Source organism: Gymnodraco acuticeps, unplaced genomic scaffold (assembly GCF_902827175.1).
Source record: "Gymnodraco acuticeps unplaced genomic scaffold, fGymAcu1.1, whole genome shotgun sequence".
NCBI lineage: Eukaryota > Metazoa > Chordata > Actinopteri > Perciformes > Bathydraconidae > Gymnodraco > Gymnodraco acuticeps.
In genome coordinates, this window is record NW_022991956.1 from 246,348 (window position 1) to 272,370 (window position 26,023).

The 26,023-nt window shown below is 41.3% G+C and overlaps 2 protein-coding genes across 5 annotated transcripts in view; both read left to right on the top strand.

Moving 5' to 3' along the window:
• Positions 1–14,225, top strand: part of ints13 (integrator complex subunit 13) — an 18,735-nt gene extending 4,510 nt beyond the window's left edge. Inside the window, exons 6-18 of one of the 4 annotated variants that reach the window (XM_034200674.1) lie at positions 694–784; positions 1,288–1,416; positions 1,706–1,729; positions 2,638–2,722; positions 2,822–2,914; positions 3,722–3,811; positions 4,062–4,264; positions 8,455–8,619; positions 8,780–8,934; positions 10,701–10,937; positions 13,151–13,281; positions 13,766–13,901; positions 13,988–14,225. In XM_034200674.1, coding sequence (XP_034056565.1) covers positions 694–784; positions 1,288–1,416; positions 1,706–1,729; positions 2,638–2,722; positions 2,822–2,914; positions 3,722–3,811; positions 4,062–4,264; positions 8,455–8,619; positions 8,780–8,934; positions 10,701–10,937; positions 13,151–13,281; positions 13,766–13,901; positions 13,988–14,024 — 1,576 coding nt within the window. In that variant the 3' untranslated portion in view covers positions 14,025–14,225. The remainder of the gene's footprint in view (positions 1–693; positions 785–1,287; positions 1,417–1,705; positions 1,730–2,637; positions 2,723–2,821; positions 2,915–3,721; positions 3,812–4,061; positions 4,265–8,454; positions 8,620–8,779; positions 8,935–10,700; positions 10,938–13,150; positions 13,282–13,765; positions 13,902–13,987) is intronic. The other 3 variants (XM_034200676.1, XM_034200675.1, XM_034200677.1) reach the window with 3 other exon arrangements.
• Positions 14,226–16,313: 2,088 nt separating this feature from the next.
• Positions 16,314–26,023, top strand: part of LOC117535971 (high-affinity choline transporter 1-like) — a 48,767-nt gene continuing 39,057 nt past the window's right edge. Inside the window, exons 1-4 of the mRNA XM_034200659.1 lie at positions 16,314–16,408; positions 19,983–20,209; positions 23,260–23,373; positions 23,557–23,712. Of these exons, the coding sequence (XP_034056550.1) occupies positions 16,404–16,408; positions 19,983–20,209; positions 23,260–23,373; positions 23,557–23,712 (502 nt within the window). The 5' untranslated portion in view covers positions 16,314–16,403. The remainder of the gene's footprint in view (positions 16,409–19,982; positions 20,210–23,259; positions 23,374–23,556; positions 23,713–26,023) is intronic.

The following is a 26,023-nucleotide window of genomic DNA, read 5'->3' on the forward strand; positions in this document are numbered from 1 at the left end:
AACACTTCCTAATCTGACAAATAAGAAGAACCATGCAGAGGGTCTCGTCAATACAGACACACGTGGGTCATTGTTGGGTAAACTCCCGTATTATATCTGCTCTCTGATAACACAGAGAGTTGCAAGCAGCTATTGTCTGAGATCGCATGATGTAGTATTGTTGGATGTGCCAAGAGCAAGGACTGTCTTAGGTAAGACAGCTTTTATGTGCGCAGCTCCATTTGCTTGGAACAATCTTCAGCAAGAATTGAAACTGAGCAATCTCATTCCTCTGCATGTTTTTAAAGCTAGGCTAAATGAAATGCTCGTTGATACTATGGGCACTTGTAAATGTCTATAACTATGTAAATGTATCCTGTAAATATAATGTATGATGTCCTTTATTGTTTCATGTTTCATGTGGAACCTATATGCTGCAGGTCTCCCTTGAAAAAGAGATCTATGATCTCAATGGGACCAATCTGGTTAAATAAAGGTTTGAAATGAAATGAAAATACGTGATTATTGAGAGGGATTCTTTTTGAGAAAATCGTACTCATTGACCCTTTTTTTTATTAAGTGATTTGAATGTGGTTATAGTGGGTCGAAATAGGCTGAAGTACAGATGTGACAAGGCAGTGTTTTATACAGATTCTGTTGATGAATGACTCTTAGATTTCATTTCTTATTTGCAACTCTCTTTGTGTGTTTCAGGCTGATGGCAATCCAGCAGTGTGACCTGGTTCTGGTTCACATCCACCCGCAGGGCGAGGAGCCGCTGGTGTCCGACCGACCCAAGAAAGAGGTGTGTGCTCACCAGGAAGCCTTTTATAAACCAAACATGAAAGTGTCCTGAGTCGTGGCTGAACCGGTCTCTGTGGTCCTGCCTGACTCTCACCATACTGCTTCCCTGATGGCTCCCACAGGATTGTTGACATCCTCGTGGATTCATGTTATTATTATAGACGCATGCATTTTCAAACATTTGGTCTACTTGTAAAATGTATTATCTTTTCGATTTACACACGGCATCTATTGCACGTCTGTCCGTCCCTCCTCTGTTGCTCTCCTCGAGGTTTCTTCCATTTTTCCTTTGGGGTTTCTCTGGAAGTGTTTCCTTGTACGATGTGAGGGTCTAAGGACAGAGCGTGTCGTATTGTCAATTTGATATTCTGGGCAAACTGTGAAGTCCACTGAGACACATGTAACATTTGTGATATTGGGCTATATAAACAAACATTGATTGATTGAACATGGCACCAACTGCTGGATCTAACCCTGTGTGTTCCTCTCACCCGCTCCCCTCAGATCTCCTCTCTGCTCACCAGCGAGGTTCACTCGGTTCGTGCGGGGCGCCACCTCGCCACCAAACTCAACATCCTGGTCCAGCAGCACTATGACCTGGCCTCCACCACCATCACAAACATCCCCATGAAGGTAAGGGGCTTCCTGCCCTTCATCTTGACCATGCTTCGACTTCATTCAAATCCATTTAGACTCGTACAAACCTTTGCTAGTACAAACGTGTCATATCCAGAATGCAGTGAACCATCATTTTTGATTATTCCATTCCAGCCTTGACGCATTTTCTTTTGCTTGCTTTATCTTTCTGTATGCGCCCGCCCTCACCGATAATTACCCATCCCCACTTTGTTTTATCTCATCTGCATGTTGATCTGACTGTGATTCTGCTGCTGGTTTCATGCTGTATTTTCTGTTTTGCTAGCCCACATTAAATGTTTGCGAACAGGTTAGTACTCTTGTCACACACACATGAAAGGGAGGGTCAGAGTGTTTACACCACATAGTGTACACAGTGTATGTTTGGAGCTCTGCTGTTGCTAGGCAGAAACAGTGTCTTTTAATTTGTTTTGATGTGACAGTTGGTCTGCAGATTTCTGGTGAGGCTCCAGTGAAGGACGGGGCAACTCTGGTCGGTCTGCTGCACACCTCAAATTCACTTTTTGTCATTAAAACAAGCTTGGACTACATTGGTTCGCCGATTTTTATAATATTTCTGACATAACTGCTCAAAATAATGCAGAGTTTGAATGTTTCATTCGATTGTTTCTATGTCCAAACTTCTCTGACCAGCGTTGCCTCTCCTGTGTGTTTTAAACTTTGAAAAGTTATCCAAAGTTCCCCCTTGGTCTCTGTTCCCCCATCAGTTCCTACTCACTCCCCCTCTAGTGTCTTGTTGTGGTTCATTGTGCTGTCTGGATTGAACTAGTTTTAGTTTTAAACTTGACCCGTTATATGTGTAATGATTCCCCCTTTAGTCCATCTAAAACTGTTACTTTAGGTGTAGAAAGTTGTCAAATTAGCTTCGAATCAGCATATTAAGCATCAGGCCCAGTATATAAAATCTGGTTTTGGAAATATATAATTTATGTCAACAAGTATTTAGCTAATTTAAAGACTCATGCATTCAACACTAGTCCCTGATGTGAGTAGAAATCATATTTATTCACCCAGAGAGCTTCTTTTGTTTTACTTTGTTCATTTTCATTTACCCTTCGGAACATGAAATCAGCAGTGTTATGTGTGTTTGACCCTGCTTGTGTGTGTGTGTGTGTGTGTGTGTGTGTGTTAGTTAGCACATTTTAACAGCTGACACCCCACTCACCTGTATGTGTTGTTGTTTCTGCGGATGTGCAGGAAGAGCAGCACGCCAACACGTCGGCCAATTACGACGTGGAGCTCCTGCATCACAGAGACGCTCACATGGAGTTCTTTAAAAGCGGTGAGAAGTCTTTACGACGTCCTGTGTGTTTGTACATGTTTTATTCATCCACTCGTCCTCAGAAATGAACACCTAACATGTGACCTTTGTGTGTTGCAGGAGACTTGCATATGGCCGGCAGCAGCACGAGAGAAAACGGACTGAAGGAGACGATCACACTGAAGTGGTGCACGCCTCGAACCAACAGCATAGGTAAGAGCAGCTGCATTATAACACAATGTAAAGACAACTATTTACAACATTGGGAAGAAGAAACTAAAAGCCAAAGTAGATTAGAATGTTACCTGGCTCTAAACAGAGAGTATGAGCTGGCAGAATATCTCTCTACTGTCAGAGATAGAAAGCAGAGACAGATCCTAACCAAGTACAGGCTCAGTGACCACAGACTGGCAATCGAAACAGCAAGACTCAAAAGATCCTGGCAACCAAAAGAATACAGAATATGTGGTCACTGTACGACAGGTGAGACTGAGACAGAGATGCACTTCCTCCTGAAGTGCCAAACATTCAACGAAGTAAGGAGCGTTTACTGGAACAAGTTGAACTCTGTAATCCCAGGTTTCAAGGAGGTTGATGACCTCTCAAGACTGAGAGTACTCCTAGGAGAAGGAGACAAGGCACATCTTGCTGCCCAATATGTATACACATACCACAACCTGAGGGACAGTGAATGACACACACACACACACACACACACACACACACACACACACACACACACACACGTGTTGAAATGTAATTGTATCACTGTATAAATATATCATCAATAATATGTAAACATTTGAAATGTATGTTAATGGTGTTAATTATTTTGTATTGTGATGCTTTGGCAACATTGTTTAATTTAACTTTCATGCCAATAAAGCCCCTTTGAATTGAAGAGAGAGAGATCCAACGAGGTATACCATCCGTCTGCTATTTCAGGATCCACTACACATTTTGTGACGAGTATTCACAATTTTGATTTTGATCTATTTGTGTGTGTTTTTTCCACCTCAGAGCTGCATTACTGTACAGGAGCATATCGCATCTCCCCCACAGACGTGAACAGTCGTCCCTCGTCATGTCTCACTAACTTCCTCCTCAACGGTAAGCTGAGCGAAGCACTGCAATTTTGAGAGTTTTGGCGACATAAATGTGTCAATTATCTAGTTAATTATCCGTATTAAAGCAGTGATGCTCCTCAAATATTGTATGGCATTTATATAAGTTACCTCCAAATCCAGAATACATTAAACCTATACTAATATTTGTGGTTTTACTATTTACCGTTGACGTCTATTTGTGTCTTTCTCTCCCTGAGTCTCTCCAGACTAACTGTTTTATTGATCACCTTTAGTTTTTTCTTCGCGACTGACCACAGGTCGCTCGGTGTTGCTGGAGCAGCCCAGGAAGTCAGGGTCAAAGGTCATCAGCCACATGCTCAGCAGCCACGGAGGAGAGATCTTCCTTCATGTCCTCAACAGCAACCGCTCCACCCTGGAAGACCCGCCCTCCATCAGCGAGGGCTGCGGGGGCCGAGTGACAGATTACCGCATCACCGTACGTTCAGTTTCAACTTTGGTCCATTTTGATATAAACTTTATTTATTTGGTTTTTGTCAACAGCATGCAGTTATTCTATCGGAGCATGTATCAAAAGTAGGTAAACAAATCTTCACTTTATAGAAAAATAGGTAGAGTAACAATGTAAATACTACCAGGGCAAACAAGACCCCACACAGACAGAAGACAAACAGACGTACAAAAACAGACAAATAAATAAATAGAAAACCAGTCAGCTAAAATACATGTCGGTACGGCAGCACCTCCTCCCCGCGACAACCCCTCCAACATGCAAAAGTTTAATCAGGAATGATTGGGAACTTCATTCTCTTAACAAGTTTGAAAAAAGGGCCCCATATTTTCCCAAATGTATTTGAGGAGCTACCCAGAGAAAACCTAATCCTTTCCATCTTCAGGATAACAAAAGGATGTCTCTTATCCAGTGAGTATGAGATGGAGGTACAGTATCTTTCCATTTAATCAATATCAACCTTCTACATTTTGATATATCTCAAGGATTATTATGGCGCATTTCCACTGCAGGGCCTCGCACGGCTTAGTACGGTATAGCTAGGCCTTGGTAGGCCTAACTATACCGTAGTAAGTTAGGAACTGGGGTAGTAACTATAGTAACGCAGTGTAGGCGGAGCCGTGAAGTCATCTTCAATGCGAAACACAAAACCAACATCAGCTGTTAGCACTCAGAGCTCACAGCTCCTCATATCTGTTCAGAAACTAGACAAAAGTTAAACAAGTACAAACCACAGACTGTCTGTGTCATGGAGAATACAGTCGCTGGTTTATTTATGTCTGTAGGCCGTTGTGTGTGTGGACGGTCGGAGCATATACAACGTTAGCTTAGCCAATCTCCATTCAGAAAACACGCATTTTAAAAGGTGTTTCGCCTGCCGTCTGTCTGCAGACTTGTCAAAGCATGAATTCATGGTTTTTACTAACCGGTATCAGTATGTTGTTACTTCGGCATCATTTTGAAACCTGTATTACTTAAATCACGGTACAATATGTTCATTTTGTTGTAGTTGCCAGCGATTCTCTCACTAGTTTAGCATACTCAGCCCGGTTGTTGGCCCGGAAAGAACCTGGATTTTGGAGAGCCAGAAAACTGTGAAAAGGTACCCGCTAGCCGGAACTACGCCGAGTGGAAACGCAACCAAAAACGGGCCGGGCACGGTACGCTTAAACCGCGCTGTAGTGGAAATGCGCCATTAGATGGATTACCATGATACTCTGTAGTCTGTACATATGTTCACCAGATGATGAAAGCTAATGAAACTGAGATGACGTTTAATTAGGAAGTCTCTCAAATCTTTCTCTCTAACGTTATTACTTCTACTCTAATCCAACCGAACGATTTTACTCTGCAAATAATTAATTAATTCTGTAAATTTTAAAGGAAGGTTCTCCTCTCCTCCAAATGAATCCACAGTATTCACATCCAGTGCCAAGGGTTCCTTCTCTTAAAGGTCACCTATTATACAACATCCTCTTCTCCATGTCTCTTCTTCATCAACATGTGTCCCCTCTTCTTCATGTCTCTTCTACATCAACATGTGTCCCCTCTTCTTCATGTCTCTTCTACATCAACATGTGTCCCCTCTTCTTCATGTCTCTTCTACATCAACATGTGTCCCCTCTTCTTCATGTCTCTTCTACATCAACATGTGTCCCCTCTTCTTCATGTCTCTTCTACATCAACATGTGTCCCCTCTTCTTCATGTCTCTTCTACATCAACATGTGTCCCCTCTTCTCCATGTCTCTTCTACATCAACATGTGTCCCCTCTTCTTCATGTCTCTTCTACATCAACATGTGTCCCCTCTTCTTCATGTCTCTTCTACATCAACATGTGTCCCCTCTTCTTCATGTCTCTTCTTCATCAACATGTGTCCCCTCTTCTTCATGTCTCTTCTACATCAACATGTGTCCCCTCTTCTTCATGTCTCTTCTACATCAACATGTGTGCCCTCTTCTTCATGTACTCTTCTACATCAACATGTGTCCCCTCTTCTTCATGTCTCTTCTACATCAACATGTGTGCCCTCTTCTTCATGTCTCTTCTACATCAACATGTGTCCCCTCTTCTTCATGTCTCTTCTACATCAACATGTGTCCCTCTTCTTCATGTCTCTTCTACATCAACATGTGTCCCCTCTTTCATTCTCTTCTACATCAACATGTGTCCCCTCTTCTTCATGTCTCTTCTACATCAACATGTGTCCCCTCTTCTTCATGTCTCTTCTACATCAACATGTGTCCCCTCTTCTTCATGTCTCTTCTACATCAACATGTGTCCCCTCTTCTTCATGTCTCTTCTACATCAACATGTGTGCCCTCTTCTTCATGTCTCTTCTACATCAACATGTGTCCCCTCTTCTTCATGTCTCTTCTACATCAACATGTGTGCCCCTCTTCTTCATGTCTCTTCTACATCAACATGTGTCCCCTCTTCTTCATGTCTCTTCTACATCAACATGTGTCCCCTCTTCTTCATGTCTCTTCTACATCAACATGTGTCCCCTCTTCTCCATGTCTCTTCTACATCAACATGTGTCCCCTCTTCTTCATGTCTCTTCTACATCAACATGTGTCCCCTCTTCTTCATGTCTCTTCTACATCAACATGTGTCCCCTCTTCTTCATGTCTCTTCTACATCAACATGTGTCCCCTCTTCTTCATGTCTCTTCTACATCAACATGTGTCCCCTCTTCTTCATGTCTCTTCTTCATCAACATGTGTCCCCTCTTCTTCATGTCTCTTCTACATCAACATGTGTCCCCTCTTCTTCATGTCTCTTCTACATCAACATGTGTGCCCTCTTCTTCATGTCTCTTCTACATCAACATGTGTCCCCTCTTCTTCATGTCTCTTCTACATCAACATGTGTGCCCTCTTCTTCATGTCTCTTCTACATCAACATGTGTCCCCTCTTCTTCATGTCTCTTCTACATCAACATGTGTCCCCTCTTCTTCATGTCTCTTCTACATCAACATGTGTCCCCTCTTCTCCATGTCTCTTCTACATCAACATGTGTCCCCTCTTCTTCATGTCTCTTCTACATCAACATGTGTCCCCTCTTCTTCATGTCTCTTCTACATCAACATGTGTCCCCTCTTCTTCATGTCTCTTCTTCATCAACATGTGTCCCCTCTTCTTCATGTCTCTTCTACATCAACATGTGTCCCCTCTTCTTCATGTCTCTTCTACATCAACATGTGTCCCCTCTTCTCCATGTCTCTTCTACATCAACATGTGTCCCCTCTTCTTCATGTCTCCTCTACATCAACATGTGTCCCCTCTTCTTCATGTCTCTTCTACATCAACATGTGTCCCCTCTTCTTCATGTCTCTTCTACATCAACATGTGTCCCCTCTTCTTCATGTCTCCTCTACATCAACATGTGTCCCCTCTTTTTCATGTCTCTTCTACATCAACATGTGTCCCCTCTTCTTCATGTCTCTTCTACATCAACATGTGTCCCCTCTTCTTCATGTCTCTTCTACATCAACATGTGTCCCCTCTTCTTCATGTCTCTTCTACATCAACATGTATCCCTTCTTCTTCATGTCTCTTTTACATCAACATGTGTCCCCTCTTCTTCATGTCTCTTCTACATCAACATGTGTCCCCTCTTCTTCATGTCTCTTCCACATCAACATGTGTCCCCTCTTCTTCATGTCTCTTCTACATCAACATGTGTCCCCTCTGTGGAAAGAGACTCTGAAAGTTTCAGGAACAAAGATTCTCTCTCTTTTTGATCCATTTCTATAAAAACCTGTCTGAAAATGAGCTGATCAGATTTTGGCCACTTTATGATGTCATAACGATGTTTTGTCTTGTGTAACCATTAGCCAATCAGCAACCAAGGTAACCCCCCCCCCCCCCTTATCACCTGAATCTCCTCCTAGAGCACCATTGAGTTCTTTGTAACCAAATCTCTCTCAGAGGGGCGTGGGGAGGGGCTCCTTATTAAAGTAACAGACAGAGAATCAGCACTTTTGAAACAGGGCTGAAACAGAGGGGATTATGGGTAATGCTGCAATGATCTGTTTGGTGTTTCAGCCAATCAGAGACATGTTCTGTATATATCTGAGACCTATAATATATTGATGAAAAACAGTATACTAGGAGACCTTTAAACCAGATCTCTGTTTTTTTGTCTCTTTCAGGATTTTGGGGAATTTATGAGGGAGAACCGGCTCACTCCCGTTTCAGAGACTTCCCATGATCCTTCGGGGAAGCTCCCAGCTGAGAGGGCCAAATCTCAGCTGGAGCGCCACACTCGGTACTGGCCAATGATCATCTCGCAGACCACCATCTTCAACATGCAGGCCGTGAGTGAGCAACACCAACAGATACTGTGCTTCTACTGCTAGATTTCACTCACCATGTGCAAACATTTTGTTTTTTCCTACACATGAAAGAAAATCTACCTACTGTGCCTCCCACATCATCATCCTCCTCCCTGTGTGTCTTCCTCTTTTCCTCCACTAGGTGGTGCCTCTAGCTAACCTGATAGTGAAAGAGACTTTGTCTGAAGAAGACGTTCTGACCTGCCAGAAGACGGTTTTCAACCTGGTCGACATGGAGAGGAAGAACGATCCACTTCCTATTTCAACCGTGGGATCCAGAGGCAAAGGCCCCAAGAGGTACTTTATTCTAAAATCACTCTCAGAGATGGCAAAAGTACACACATCCTTTACTCAAGTAGAAGTACAGATACTCTGGTAAAAGTAGAAGTACTGACTAAACTTCTTTACTCAAGTAAAAGTAAAGAGGGCTTTGAAATGTACTTCAGTAAAAAGTACCCATAACTAGCAGCTGCTTTAAAGAGTACCTGACCTCCCTTTATATTAATAGAACAATAATGTCATTGTTAGCTAATGAATGTTTCCATGCTGAACAACGGCAACATGACAACGTTCCATTGGTCCCTCTTCTTTAGAGAAGACCAGGAAATGATGGATACACGGATCGTGTTCAAATCAATAGGCACGCAATGACTCTAAAGAATAATGATCACGCACCAAACACACATTCAGACTAAAGGAACCAGCTGTTTGGAAAATGAGAGAAGTAGAAAGTACAAGTATTTGTGTTCAACATGTAAGAAGTAGAAAGTACAGGTATTTGTGTTCAACATGTAAGAAGTAGAAAGTACAGGTATTTGTGTTCAACATGTAAGAAGTAGAAAGTACAGGTATTTGAGTTCAACATGTAAGAAGTAGAAAGTACAGGTATTTGAGTTCAACATGTAAGAAGTAGAAAGTACAGGTATTTGAGTTCAACATGTAAGAAGTAGAAAGTACAGGTATTTGAGTTCAACATGTAAGAAGTAGAAATTACAGGTATTTGGGTTCAACATGTGAGAAGTAGAAAGTACAGGTATTTGTGTTCAACATGGAAGAAGTAGAAAGTACAGGTATTTGAGTTCAACATGTAAGAAGTAGAAAGTACAGGTATTTGGGTTCAACATGTAAGAAGTAGAAAGTACAGGTATTTGTGTTCAACATGTGAGAAGTAGAAAGTACAGGTATTTGGGTTCAACATGTGAGAAGTAGAAAGTACAGGTATTTGAGTTCAACATGTAAGAAGTAGAAAGTACAGGTATTTGGGTTCAACATGTAAGAAGTAGAAAGTACAGGTATTTGTGTTCAACATGTGAGAAGTAGAAAGTACAGGTATTTGTGTTCAACATGTGAGAAGTAGAAAGTACAGGTATTTGGGTTCAACATGTGAGAAGTAGAAAGTACAGGTATTTGAGTTCAACATGTAAGAAGTAGAAAGTACAGGTATTTGGGTTCAACATGTAAGAAGTAGAAAGTACAGGTATTTGGGTTCAACATGTGAGAAGTAGAAAGTACAGGTATTTGGGTTCAACATGTAAGAAGTAGAAAGTACAGGTATTTGAGTTCAACATGTAAGAAGTAGAAAGTACAGGTATTTGGGTTCAAAATGTAAGAAGTAGAAAGTACAGGTATTTGGGTTCAACATGTAAGAAGTAGAAAGTACAGGTATTTGTGTTCAACATGTAAGAAGTAGAAAGTACAGGTATTTGAGTTCAACATGTAAGAAGTAGAAAGTACAGGTATTTGTGTTCAACATGTAAGAAGTAGAAAGTACAGGTATTTGTGTTCAACATGTAAGAAGTAGAAAGTACAGGTATTTGAGTTCAACATGTAAGAAGTAGAAAGTACAGGTATTTGAGTTCAACATATAAGAAGTAGAAAGTACAGGTATTTGGGTTCAAAATAAGTAAAAGTAAAAAGTCGTCAGAAAAGTAAGTAGTGGAGTAAAGTACTGATACCAGAAAGATGTACTTAAGTACAGTAACAAAGTATTTGTACTCCACTACTTCCCACCTCTGGTCATTAGTTAAAAAGCCGTGTCACTCACTCCATGTTTTTCCCCCCAGAGACGAACAGTATCGTATAATGTGGAACGAGCTGGAGACGTTGGTGAAAACTCACGCCGGAGCCACTGACCGACACCAGAGAGTTCTCGACTGCATCATCGCCTGCCGCAGCAAACCCCCCGAGGAAGAGGAGAAGGAGAAGAAGAAGAGGGGGAGGAAGAGGGAAGACAAGGAGGACAAGACGGAGAAAAATGGCAGCAAGGATGCAGACGACAAAAGCTGGCAGGAGTCGGAAAGGTCAGTCTTAATATATCGTGGATCTTAGACCATATCACAATAAATCACTCTATTTCTCCCATTCACAATATCTCTTATGAAAAGGCAATATTCAATATAGGCTCTATATACCTACACAAATATACTGTAAGCTGTGCTTGTCTTCGACCAGTTAAAATCTATTATTGCTGGTATCATTTCCATGTTTTTCAGTTTTACTTTTATTTTACATTTGATTTTTTAAATTGTTTTATTTTAACCTATTTTTATTTCTTGACAGCGTTACTTTAAAGGTCTCCTATTATACTGTTTTTCATCAATATATCACAGGTCTCAGATATATACAGAGCCTGTCTCTGATTGGCTGAAACACCAAACAGATCATTGCAGCATTACCCATAATCCCCTCTGTTTCAGCCCTGTTTCCAAAGTGCTGATTCTCTGTCTGTTACTTTAGATGAAAATAAGGAGCCCCTCCCCACGCCCCTCTGAGAGAGATTTGTGTGCTGTTTACACGAGAACGCAAACGGGTTGTATCCGCTACTGTACCCGGTTACCTTGGTTGCTGATTGGCTAATGGTTACTCAAGCCAAAAAATCGTTATGACATCATAAAGTGGCCAAAATCTGATCAGCTCATTTTCAGACAGGTTTTTATAGAAATGGATCAAAAAGAGAGAGAATCTTTGTTCCTGAAACTTTCAGAGTCTCTTTCTACAGAGGGGACACATGTTGATGTAGAAGAGACATGGAGAAGAGGGGACACATGTTGATGTAGAAGAGACATGAAGAAGAGGGGACACATGTTGATGTAGAAGAGACATGAAGAAGAGGGGACACATGTTGATGTAGAAGAGACATGAAGAAGAGGGGACACATGTTGATGTAGAAGAGACATGAAGAAGAGGGGACACATGTTGATGTAGAAGAGACATGAAGAAGAGGGGACACATGTTGATGTAGAAGAGACATGAAGAAGAGGGGACACATGTTAATGTAGAAGAGGCAGGAAGAAGAGGGGACACATGTTGATGTAGAAGAGACATGAAGAAGAGGGGACACATGTTGATGTAGAAGAGACATGAAGAAGAGGGGACACATGTTGATGTAGAAGAGACATGAAGAAGAGGGGACACATGTTGATGTAGAAGAGGCAGGAAGAAGAGGGGACACATGTTGACGTAGAAGAGACATGAAGAAGAGGGGACACATGTTGATGTAGAAGAGACATGAAGAAGAGGGGACACATGTTGATGTAGAAGAGACATGAAGAAGAGGGGACACATGTTGATGAAGAAGAGACAGGAAGAAGAGGGGACACATGTTGATGTAGAAGAGACATGAAGAAGAGGGGACACATGTTGATGTAGAAGAGACATGAAGAAGAGGGGACACATGTTGATGAAGAAGAGGGGACACATGTTGATGTAGAAGAGACATGAAGAAGAGGGGACACATGTTGATGTAGAAGAGACATGAAGAAGAGGGGACACGTGTTGATGTAGAAGAGATATGAAGAAGAGGGGACACATGTTGATGTAGAAGAGACATGAAGAAGAGGGGACACATGTTGATGAAGAAGAGGGGACACATGTTGATGTAGAAGAGACAGGAAGAAGAGGGGACACATGTTGATGTAGAAGAGACATGAAGAAGAGGGGACACATGTTGATGTAGAAGAGACATGAAGAAGAGGGGACACATGTTGATGAAGAAGAGACAGGAAGAAGAGGGGACACATGTTGATGTAGAAGAGACATGAAGAAGAGGGGACACATGTTGATGTAGAAGAGACATGAAGAAGAGGGGACACATGTTGATGTAGAAGAGACATGAAGAAGAGGGGACACATGTTGATGAAGAAGAGGGGACACATGTTGATGTAGAAGAGACATGAAGAAGAGGGGACACATGTTGATGTAGAAGAGACATGAAGAAGAGGGGACACGTGTTGATGAAGAAGAGGGGACACATGTTGATGTAGAAGAGACATGAAGAAGAGGGGACACATGTTGATGTAGAAGAGACATGAAGAAGAGGGGACACGTGTTGATGAAGAAGAGGGGACACATGTTGATGTAGAAGAGACGTGAAGAAGTGGATTTTGCACAATAGGTGACCTTTAAGGGAATTTCATTATTATCACTGTTTATGTTTCCTTCTTGTTCTGTGAAGCACTTATATATATAAATCCTCTTTACTGTGGCTTTGAGGTGTCTTTCTGTGTGTTTTCAGACTAAAGGGTTTGCTGGATAAGGAAGAGCCGGAGTCTGAGGTGATCAAAGACTCCCCAGATTCTCCAGAACCGGCCAATAAGAAGCCTCGCCTCTCCATTGAGGAGGTCCCGCCTCCAGAGAGAGCCAAAGGTACACTCATCACACACTTCTGCTTAAAATGTAAACAAAAGCATTAGAAATCTTTGACAAACTGACCAGAAACGTGGCAGAAATCGCCGATAGTTCCCTGTAGATGAGCCTGTGCCGATAAGAGCTTATTGCAGTAAATCAGAAACAGGTTTAATGCGAAGTCGATTTTCACATACGAGGAATTTGGTTTATATGGTGCCTACATAAACACAGTTAAAGAAGATACATTGTAAGAAAATCAACCAAAAAATCACAAACTATTATAAAAAACGATAAAAAAATACAGACATTTTTTTAATGATATATAGATATACCAACGAACTGTGTACTATAACAATATACTCAAACAAATGTGTAGTATTGTTATGAAAAGTGGAAAGCTGTGCAGATAATAGGAGAAGTAGCTTGTGTACAAATACACACCGATGACATCACTCTGGATATGTGTGTTTTAATCTGTGGCTCTGTCTCTTTATTGCCACAGGTCCTGTCTCGCTGCTCACGATGTGGAGCAACCGCATCACAGCAGCGAACTCCAGGAAGCACCAAGAGTTCATGGGAAGAGTGAGCTCCGTCAACAACAAGTTCGAGCTGTACCAGCAGCTCAAAGAGGAGAATGGGTGTGTAGGAAACATTAAGCATCTGTAACTCAATGTTCCTCACGCAGGATTCCCATGTCTTAATCAAACTCGTTCCTTTGTGACAGGATGGATGTTCACGAAAACGGAAAGTCCTCCAGATGATGTCTCCACAGATCTCAGCCCCGCCCACAAAGAGATTTTGGACCACAGTGTTGTCTTAGGAAGAAAAGACTACAAAATTAAATAGATGGTGAACTCTTAACGAGGAATTTATACGTTTTTTAACTCATTATTTTGTAGATATGCTGTTCACATATTGTGTAACACAATAAAATCTGTTGAATATGGAAGTGATGAATTCAATTCTGGTGTCCTGTGTCGTTAACTTTAAAAGGCACTTATTTATACATTACATTAATTATACATACATTACTTTTAATTGGTAAAATAGTCATATTGCTGTGCTGCTATATCAGATCTAATTTATAAAAAAATAACTAACAACTTTCTTAAAATTGGGGGGAAAAACGCAGAAAGACTGACATTAAATAACAGAAGTGTTCTGAAGGTAGGTACTGGTCATTTGTTCGGTACAACCATTTGTATACACTTATTCTGTGTCAAAAATTGGCCAAATACTGTGAATTGAAGATTCAAGGATGTAGTGTAGAGCTCTGAACAGCAGAGGGAGCAGTTTGATAAAACAAATGATCCAAAAGTGGAGTTCCCTGTATTGAAAGAGAGGTAACACTATTGTATTTTTGTCAATCCATGCAGTACACAATGTTAACTGAATTTAGAAAGATGGTTTTTACTTTTAAACTAGATCCAATACAATCTAGGGAACATTTTCCAAACATGTGGGAGGCGGGACAGGAGATAAATATGCTGTCCAGTCTTATCCAGTCATAAAGTGGGACACCTTACGTTACCAAACTATAGTTATGACAAACGGGCAACAACAGGAAACCCTACAATATATTGTTCAAATATAGCATGATAGGTCCACTTTAAGTAATACAAGACATGATGATGATGATCTCCGCGCTGCAGCTGCTCCGTGCATGCATGCAGGCAGTGACATGTAATATCCAAGGATTAGAGACGGTTGGATGCTGCTGTTTTGAGCATTGCAATATATTTATTTTCACTATGTTATTTATTTATGATTATCCTTAGGCTCAGCAAAGATTTAATGTCAGCTGTTGCTGTCTTTTTTTCCATAGCTAATAGTTACTGAAATAGAGCCCTGCTGTTTTGTCAGGGCCTTTTCTTTAAATATAATTTTAAAATGTCGATACAGTAGCCCCTTTTTTAAATAGTTTTTATAGGTGTTGCTATCTGTTTTGTGTAGCGTGGTTCTACAAGCAAGTCAGTGCATTCATTGGGTGCTATCAGAGAGTTACACGGGTCTGTAAATGCAATGAAAACATTTGGCCACAGCAAATCATTTATATTAAACATGTAATTTTTACTTTTGAATACTTCAGTACAAAGGATGTATTGAATAATTTAAGTGATATATGTGTACACATATACATCATTCATTAGTCAAAACAGGGCTACATTTGATTTAATTAAAAGGTATAATATGTGGTAAACTGAAGAGCCGTTTGGGAGCCGAAAGAGCCGGCTCTTCTTGGTGAGCCGAGCCAAATGATCCGGCTCACCAAGAAGAGCCGGAATTCCCATCACTAGTACCTCATTCACACCAACGCAACTCCGGTTCAAGCTCCGTGCTAGAGCTTTTCAGATTCATTACCAGTTCTTCGGTTTAGCTCTGGCTCTTTTCACACCGCCCAGAGTCCGACTGGTAATGCGTCGTTGCGTCATCGTTTGCGTCATGACGTAACCGTGCCTGCTTCATAAAGCCAAACCGCGCGGATGAAATCAGTTGCATTCATTTCTTATGGCTCTATCTGCAGCTTTTCCAGAGTCATTTCTGTGGTTTAGTTATATTCTTATAAAAAAGTGTACTCGTGTCAATAAAGGTTTTTTTTAAACACAACTGCTTCCGAGGTCGGTCTTATTTCTTAAGGTGGACTGAACCATGAGTGTGGAGTAACGTTGTATCTTTCATTTAAATGAACTGTAACCTTCACCCAGGTATGTAACAGCTGTTCTCAAATGAACACGTGAAGTAAAGTTTAATATTTATAGTTTTATAGATTTATAATGAGTTATAATGAGAGGTGATCAACGTGAATGCTCAGGTTCCACCTTAACACGCAGACACGTTGCTTCCCCATGAGCAGAAACCTTATATATAGCCTACAGTCATGGCAGAAACACTGAAACTCTTGTTAAGTTTCTCCATCGTTGTGTACAAACTGGATAAAACGCGGGCTTTTTGTTGTTGTTCAGGAGTTGATCTGTCTCTGCCTCTGTATGTGGTGCTTTTGCTCTGGCCGGACAATTTTTTGGTGCTTGAAACGAACCGGATTCCGGAGCTAAGAGGCTGCTCCGTTGCGGTGTGAAGAGGAAAACCCGGTGCTTTTCAAGCTCCAGCTCCGAACCGGCCCTGAATCACCGTTGGTGTGAATGAGGTAACTGAGAACTTATGGCAAACAAATCATTTTATCTCTCATCAAAGATGGCAGAAAACATACATTATTGTACTCTGGAGGGGAGTTTGACAGGGTATTACTCAAAAAGTACACGATAGAAGTACTTGATTGTACTTGTGGTCGTACTCCAAGTAGTACTCTGTCCAGCAGTACCACTTTCACTGAGAACTTATGGCAAAAAATAATTTTATCTCTCATCAAAGACGGCAGAAAACATACATTATTATACTATGGAGGGGAGTTTGACAGGGTATTACTCAAAAAGTACACGATAGAAGTACTTGATTGTACTTGTGGTCGTACTCCAAGTAGTACTCTGTCCAGCAGTACCACTTTCACTGAGAACTTATGGCAAAAAATGATTTTATCTCTCATCAAAGATGGCAGAAAACATACATTATTATACTATGGAGGGGAGTTTGACAGGGTATTACTCAAAAAGTACACGATAGAAGTACTTGATTGTACTTGTGGTCGTACTCCAAGTAGTACTCTGTCCAGCAGTACCACTTTCACTGAGAACTTATGGCAAAACATTATTTTATCTCTCATCAAAGATGGCAGAAAACATACATTATTGTACTCTGGAGGGGAGTTTGACAGGGTATTACTCAAAAAGCACACAGTAAAAGTACTTGATTGTACTTTTGGTAGTAGTCTAACAAGTAGGCTACTGAGTCCAACAGTATCACTTTTATTAAGAATGTATGGCTAAAAATCATTTTATCTCATCAAATATAGCAGAAGTGGCATGATTTTGTTCTCAGGAGGGGAATTTGAGAGTATTACTCAGAAAAAAGACAGTACAAGTACTTCATTTTATTGTTGGTAGCAGTCAAACAGAAACAGAAGCAGAAAAAACACGCATAGCGTTAGTGCGGCTTCTCAGCGATTACCGTAAAGGTGCTATAAATCGCGCACTCAAAATGAAGAACTGCTCATTTGACCAAGCAAATTTGAGAGACGGCTGAGTTGACCGCAGTCTCACAGCGGGCAGAGCTGCAGGTGCTGATCTCTCTCTCGCGTCCGGTTATACTTCACTCGCGTGTATGTCCAAATCCATTAGATCTAGCTAGTTCTAGCTAATATGTCCGACCGGACTTTCTGTGTCCCACTTCGGTACCGGCCCACCGGGAAAACTCCCCGATATTCCCCCTCCCTACACGCAGATCACGCAGACTCAAACCTCATCTTATGCCCAAATTCCAGCTGAGAGGGTCTTCTCTACAGCTGGCCTGATTGTGAATCGCCTCCGCACCCGCCTCTCCCCTGAGTGAGTAGTCATGCTCATATTCTTAAACAAGAATGAGTATTGAATAGCTGCATTCTGTGCATAGGCCCTGTTATAGGTTGTTGATCTCCGTTGTAATCGGGTTACGTTACCCTAACCCGTTATGTTGTTCGTGTATGATCCCTCTTTCATTTAAAAACCAAGTTATGTTTTGAGCATGAAAGCTGTAGGCGTATAGTTGTCAACTGTTCAAACTGTGATCACCAGTTCAATACATTTGACCAATTCGACTTGGTTTCTTTACTTATTTGAACATGTATTTATATATTTTTTTTGTCAACATTTTTCCCAATTTTTTTTTTTTTTATAGGATATGTACATTTCGGTTAATCGGTTAACCGTTTTTTTGGGGGTCGAATATTCGAATATACATTTGCTTTCAAATTCCCATCCCTAATACCAATAAGTCCAAGGAGAAGAAATGCAAATGAACATTCAACAGCTGTGTTTTTAGTTTTGGAGATATACTTCAAACTAATCAGAAAATCTACTCTATATTTACTGCTGTAAATCTCCAAAGACTCAACAAGAATTGAATAACTTATAGGAGGGTTACAACGTTTTCCCCCATGTTTTTACATTACATATTTTCAGTAAAAAGCACAACGAAACAACTGAAAATAGAAACCTGGCATGATACCAAGCTGTCTGAAATAACTGCTGTTTATCTGGTGGCGTGTGAAGGAGAGCAACTGAACAAACACATTTTCAGTACAGTTTAATAATTTATTCATAAAATATGTATCTTTATTGTTAGCCAACTTTGTGTCCAATAGTTAAAGATGAGTCCTTTTTATTCAAAATAAAACCTCCATAGAGTAGTTGTACATTTTCAGAAAGCTAAGGATAAGGTTTGATTTTCTAAATAAAAGTCCCAGAAGGTTTCTATATCCTAAAACGAAGAAGGAAGTATTTATCTACTCATGCACAATACAATGTGTGGCCTATTTACCTCAACAATACAGCAACTAGGGCTGTGCGATTATGGCAAAAATCATAATCACGATTATTTGGGTCAATAATTGATATCACGATTATTTTGACGATTATTCATTGACCATTTATTGAACTTTAAAACAAATAATATTTTACCAATAAACAAGATCAACAAATATGTTGGAGCGCACTTCCAAAACCATACTAAACATATATTATTAATATGATAAATAAAAATAAATTAGACCAAAATAAATTAAATCCAATATGTTGCAGTGCACCTACTGAAAACTCCTTAACATATAGCCAACGTTTTGGTAAAACATATTCCACTCAGTTAAACGTTGAAGGCTGGCCAACCGTCATGGTCCAGAAGTAACAGGAAATAAATGTTGAACTACAATTTAAGACCAAATAAAAAAAATGTAGGCCACCATGGCAAATGCTGGTAGGGCTGCTCGTGTCATCTCTTAAAGATGTTTTGCAAGAAACACCAGCCTGTTTACATGGTCTGGTTTCAGAGATGAGCGCAGGCAGGTGACGATATTGCCACCTGTACTGAAGACCCTCAGCCACGCCCCGATACAGGGGTGACGCCGACCAATCACAAAGCTTTGATGCGTTCAAGTGCATTATTCTGGCACAGGAAGATTATGTTACAGGACATTAACGATAAAACAGAATATTGTTGTTCTATTTTTAGACACATCTCGCGATCGACTGGTTGGGCACCCCTGGGCTAGACCATAGGTCCGTTGTGGTCGCAAAGTAGTCAGCTGAAGCCACATCTCTCTCAACTTCCCCACGGCATTTGTCATACAGTGCAGGCAGCGCAGACCTGCTGAAATAATACCGAGACGGCATCGCGTAACGCTTGTCCAACGTGTTGACAAGTTGCTTAAAGCCCTGGTTGCTAACAGTGCTAACTGGGCACATATCTTTAGCGATGTGGAATGTAATGGCAAAGTACTTGCAAATAGTGGAAATAGCTGTACCCTTCTTTTTAACGAGTTGCTGCTCTTGTTCTGACATCTTCGCTCGCGCTGAACACTCACAACACATGTCACTCCCACGTGGCCGAGTGGGCTTTTAGGGAGGGGCGAAGCGCACCCAGCAAAATAATCGTATTTTGTCAATTATGCTGTTTACCTAATCGTCGCAAGCCATAATCGTAATCGCGATTAAAATACGATTAATTGCACAGCCCTAACAGCAACAGCTAATACTGCCAATACTTAGATAGCACTGTTATTGTCATACAGTCAAAATCACTTGGGAGGTCATTTTCTAGTCTAACAGTTCTGAAAACTCTCATGGTCCTGCCAGGTTTCCCCAAATCCTGACAGTCCTTTCCCCGCAGTCACTGAGGATGGCGGTAAATTGGCCAGGACTCGTGTCCATAGGAGTGTTTTACATCATCGTACTGGGCACAGGCATCTGGGCGTCCAGGAAGTCCAAACGCGAGGAGAAGAAATGCTCCGGGAACCGCAGTGAAGTTGCAATGGTTGGAGGGAGGAACCTAAATATCGGTGTCAGCATCTTCACAATGACAGGTAAAAATAACCACTTATAATTAGTGGTGTAATGTTACTAAGTACATACTCAAGTAATGTAAAAAAACTCACTACACTACTTCACTTAAAGGGTCACCTATTATGCTAAATCCACTTCTTCATGTCTCTTCTACATCAACATGTGTCCCCTCTTCTTCATGTCTCTTCTTCATCAACATGTGTCCCTTCTTCTTCGTGTCTCTTCTACATCAACATGTGTCCCCTCTTCTCCATGTCTCTTCTACATCAACATGTGTCCCCTCTTCTCCATGTCTCTTCTACATCAACATGTGTCCCCTCTTCTTCATGTCTCTTCTACATCAACATGTGTCCCCTCTTCTTCATGTCTCTTCTACATCAACATGTGTCCCCTCTTCTTCATGTCTCTTCTACATCAACATGTGTCCCCTCTTCTCCATGTCTCTTCTACATCAACATGTGTCCCCTCTTCTCCATGTCTCTTCTACATCAACATGTGTCCCCTCTTCTTCATGTCTCTTCTACATCAACATGTGTCCCCTCTTCTCCATGTCTCTTCTACATCAACATGTGTCCCCTCTTCTTCATGTCTCTTCTACATCAACATGTGTCCCCTCTTCTTCATGTCTCTTCTAAATCAACATGTGTCCCCTCTTCTTCATGTCTCTTCTAAATCAACATGTGTCCCCTCTTCTTCATGTCTCTTCTACATCAACATGTGTCCCCTCTTCTGCATGTCTCTTCTACATCAACATGTGTCCCCTCTTCTCCATGTCTCTTCTACATCAACATGTGTCCCCTCTTCTTCATGTCTCTTCTACATCAACATGTGTCCCCTCTTCTCCATGTCTCTTCTACATCAACATGTGTCCCCTCTTCTCCATGTCTCTTCTACATCAACATGTGTCCCCTCTTCTTCATGTCTCTTCTACATCAACATGTGTCCCCTCTTCTTCATGTCTCTTCTACATCAACATGTGTCCCCTCTTCTTCATGTCTCTTCTACATCAACATGTGTCCCCTCTTCTTCATGTCTCTTCTACATCAACATGTGTCCCCTCTTCCTCATGTCTCTTCTTCATCACCATGTGTCCCCTCTTCTTCATGTCTCTTCTACATCAACATGTGTCCCCTCTTCTTCATGTCTCTTCTACATCAACATGTGTCCCCTCTTCTTCATGTCTCTTCTTCATCACCATGTGTCCCCTCTTCTTCATGTCTCTTCTACATCAACATGTGTCCCCTCTTCTTCATGTCTCTTCTACATCAACATGTGTCCCCTCTTCTTCATGTCTCTTCTACATCAACATGTGTCCCCTCTTCTTCATGTCTCTTCTACATCAACATGTGTCCCCTCTTCTTCATGTCTCTTCTACATCAACATGTGTCCCCTCTTCTTCATGTCTCTTCTAAATCAACATGTGTCCCCTCTTCTTCATGTCTCTTCTACATCAACAGGTGTCCCCTCTTCTTCATGTCTCTTCTACATCAACATGTGTCCCCTCTTCTTCATGTCTCTTCTACATCAACATGTGTCCCCTCTTCTTCATGTCTCTTCTACATCAACACGTGTCCCCTCTTCTTCATGTCTCTTCTACATCAACATGTGTCCCCTCTTCTTCATGTCTCTTCTACATCAACATGTGTCCCCTCTTCTTCATGTCTCTTCTACATCAACATGTGTCCTCTCTTCTTCATGTCTCTTCTACATCAACATGTGTCCCCTCTGTGGAAAGAGACTCTGAAAGTTTCAGGAACAAAGATTCTCTCTCTTTTTGATCCATTTCTATAAAAACCTGTCTGAAAATGAGCTGATCAGATTTTGGCCACTTTATGATGTCATAATGTTTTTTGCGGCTTGTGTAACCATTAGCCAATCAGCAACCAAGGTAACCCCCCCCCCCCCCTTATCACCTGAATCTCCTCTTAGAGCACCATTGATATCTTTGTAACCAAATGTCTCTCAGAGGGGCGTGGGGAGGGGCTCCTTATTTTCATCTAAAGTAACAGACAGAGAATCAGCACTTTTGAAACAGGGCTGAAACAGAGGGGATTATGGGTAATGCTGCAATGATCAGAGACATGTTTTGATTATATCTGAGACCTGTTAGGGAATAATTTGCTTAGGTATTCAACCGTCGACCCAGTTCATCGTTTTCTCTCTTCACTGTCTCCTTTCCCACGGCATAGGTCTACGCGGCCTTGGGTATTGCTGCTATCTCTCTTAAGGAGGAGCAGCTTGGGCGCATTGTTGTTAGATTCAGGGTCCATAATTGTTTGTCTCATTGATGAAGAATGTTGATTATTACACTCTGAACTAGTTAAAACCTCGAGCTACAGAAAGAGTTCTTCAGAATTGGTTTGGCAACCGCTGTGTCAACTCGTGACACACCACCTGTCTTGTCAATTCTCCGGCCGTAACTCCAAATAAACCACCAGTGTTTGCCATCAAAGCTCCAGCTCAGTCCTGTTTCCAATTGCTTCAGAAGTTTCCCCCAGAGACCTATAATATATTGATGAAAAACAGTGTAATAGGGGACCTTTAATGTATTTAACATATTTAGTTACTTTGCAGATTGATGGTTTTAAGGTTATTCATATAAAAATCAACACACATATTATAGGTTAAGCTACCTAATGTATACAGTCATTCAATTAAAACCAACCTTAACTAAGTGCAACACTGAAGTGATAAACACATTAATACAACACACTTTTTTATACAATCATTTAAAAATAATCTGTTGCTTGAAATGGCTATGTTGTGAGTACCAGTACTTTTACTTTTGGTACGTAAAGTATATTTCAATGCTAAGTACAATTTTGAATGGAGAACTTTGACTTGTAACTGGGTTAGGGTTAGTATTTAAAAAATGTAGTATTAATACTTTTACTTAATAATCTGAGTACTTCCTCCACCACTGTCTATACTCATCATAGATTAGCATATTCACTGAGCACAGCTTTAAATGTTTGTAATGGTTAATCATTCAGGAACATGTATTATCAAATCAGTGGATTCAATTACTTTTGACTTAATTGGTTTTGTAATTATTCCTGATGTTTTGCAGCCACTTGGGTGGGAGGTGGCTATATTCTGGGTAGTGCTGAAATGGTCTACGATCCAACGAAGGGCTTAGTGTGGGCCGTCGCACCCTTGGCTTTCTCCATGAGTCTAATTATAGGTGAGTGAGGTCCAATATTTCCTTATTATGTCCTTACAATAATTTCATTCAATCAATCAATCAATCAATGTTTATTTATATAGCCCAATATCACAAATGTTACATTTGTCTCAGTGGACTTTACAGTTTGTACAAAATATCAGTATGACAATACTCATAACGTTTCCCTTTGTGTGACTCCAGGTGGGCTCTTCTTTGTCAAACCTATGCGGTCGAAGAACTACGTGACCCTCATGGATCCATTTCAGGAGAAATACGGCAACAAAGTGTCCGCTGTGCTCTTCATTCCCGCTCTCATTGGGGACATCCTGTGGATTGCATGTATTCTGGGTGCACTGGGTAAGACCGAAACAAGTTTCTTGCATCATCAGCCAGTAAAATCTCAATCTTGGAGAGATCTTAAGATGAAGATAAGATAAGAGGAACTTTATTGATCCCAAATTGGGAAATGTTTGCGTTGCAGTAGCATAAAAAAGAACAAAACAAACATGGCATTGCACATAAGTAGAAATGAAAGTATACTAGAATTTAAACATCTCAAAATATAATTAAAACAGCATCTTGAGAGTATGATGTACTTTTATCTGTGCCATGTTATCCTCTTGGTACAGATTGTTAGCTAACATTTACTTTAGGGTTAGGGTCATTCGTTTTGCACTTATTTGGCAGCAAAACGGCTGAGAATCGCTGCTTTTTCCAGTTCTTATTTCATTTTAAAATGACCATCTTTGGCTTTTAGTATCAAACTTTTGTTCGTGGGAAGAAAGGATGATTTACTCTCCTGATCCTGTAAGAGGCCTAGAAATGAATCTTGTGACTGAGGAACTGCAGAAGGAGGGCTGCACTGTATCAGTGCATCATGGGATGCAGACGTGGACATTGTCAAGGTTGCAATCAAGGTGTCACAACATCAACACACAACCTTGGTTGGGGGAGGCCCAGACTTCTTCTGCTGTACTATGCTGAGACGACCAATAGAGTGGTGCAGGGATGACATATTGTTGTAGGCCGACCCGGAAGTAAGCTGCGCATGGGTTCCCTCAACAATAGCCTATTGTCAGGATTCTCTTGATATGTCACGTTTTTAGTTTTGTATGTTCTTGGTTTGGGTTTATTTTGCTGTTCGGTTCTCCCTGTCATGTTTTCCTCCTTGTTTATTGTCTGGTCCTTCTTCTTGTGTTTTTCCCCTGTCGTTAGTTTCCCTGGTGTGTCTAGTTGTCTGATTGTGTTCACCTGTGGCTCTTGTGTTTCTCCTCCCCTGCCCGGCTGTTTCTCGTCTCGTGATTACCATAGGCGGATTTTGCGGCTGAAATATGTTACAGCATTACTACGTCTAAAACTGTTCCAATATTTTAATAGATGTAATATAATGATTGTTACAATACAAATCTGAATAATATCATGTTTTGTTTGAAATAATTTCATTTTTGAGCAGTCGCATGTTGTGACGTGTGTGTGTGTGACGTATGAGGTTAAGGACACAAGTTCCCTCGCTTTTTTTTTGCATACAAGTGATTCAGCTATTGTATTACAATAATTAGCAGTAATGGTTATGCGGCGATTTTTAAAACGTCCAATTTCTGGGACGTTTAAGGTGTCTACTTCTGCACTAAGTAGGACACTGGTTAATAATATTGTAGCGTGTTCAAGTAACCAAGGGATATAGTAGTTATCAAATAAGTATAAGATGTGCACAGTTATGATAAGTTTTACAGTTATGTAATGCCCTGTTGTTGGGGGGAGAGACCGCCCCTTCCATATGAGTGTGTGTGTGCGGCGGGCATGAGGCGTGCATGACGGGACGAGTTGTGTTCGTATATGGAAAAGTCATACTCAGTGCGGTGAGCGCTGGCTTTATTGCTACTGTATCCGTAGCACCCCACGCATAGTTGGGACTGTGTATTGACGTCAGTAAAAAAGGTTTGCCCCCCCAAGCGCAAATGTCAAACTCCGCCTATGGTGATTACCCCTCCCTGTATTTAGTCTTGTCTCGTCCTGTGTTCAGTGTTGGTTCGTCTTTTGTTTGTGAATGAGTTCACCGGTGAGAGTTCTGTTTTGTCCAAGTTATTTTTATTTTATCCTTGAAATAAAGGCTTTTTTCAGCGTTATCTGCATTTGGGTCCTGCTTGCTTCACTCACCGTAACACCTATAGATTTCTCTATAGGCTTTTGGAATATTGTAAAAAACAAGATCTGTGAAAAACGAACCTGTAAATGCATGTTTTGTTCAGCCGGATAATTTCCCTCACCTATGGTCATGAAGGATGGGTCATGACCGAAAGAACGAGATCGCGGATACAAGCGGCCGAGATGGGTTTTCTCCGCAGGGTGGCTGGTGTCTCCCTTAGGGATAAGGTGAGAAGTTCGGTCATCCGGGAGGGACTCGGAGTTGAACCGCTCCTCCTTCGCGTCGAAAGGAGCCAGTTGAGGTGGTTCGGGCACCTAGTTAGGATGCCACCTGGGCGCCTCCCTAGGGAGGTGTTCCAGGCACGTCCAGCTGGGAAGAGACCAAGGGGTAGACCTAGGACCAGGTGGAGAGATTATATCTCTTCGCTGGCCTGGGAACGCCTTGGGATCCCCCAGTCAGAGCTGGTTGATGTCGCCAGGGAAAAGAAAGTTTGGGGCTCTCTGCTGGAACTGCTACCCCCGC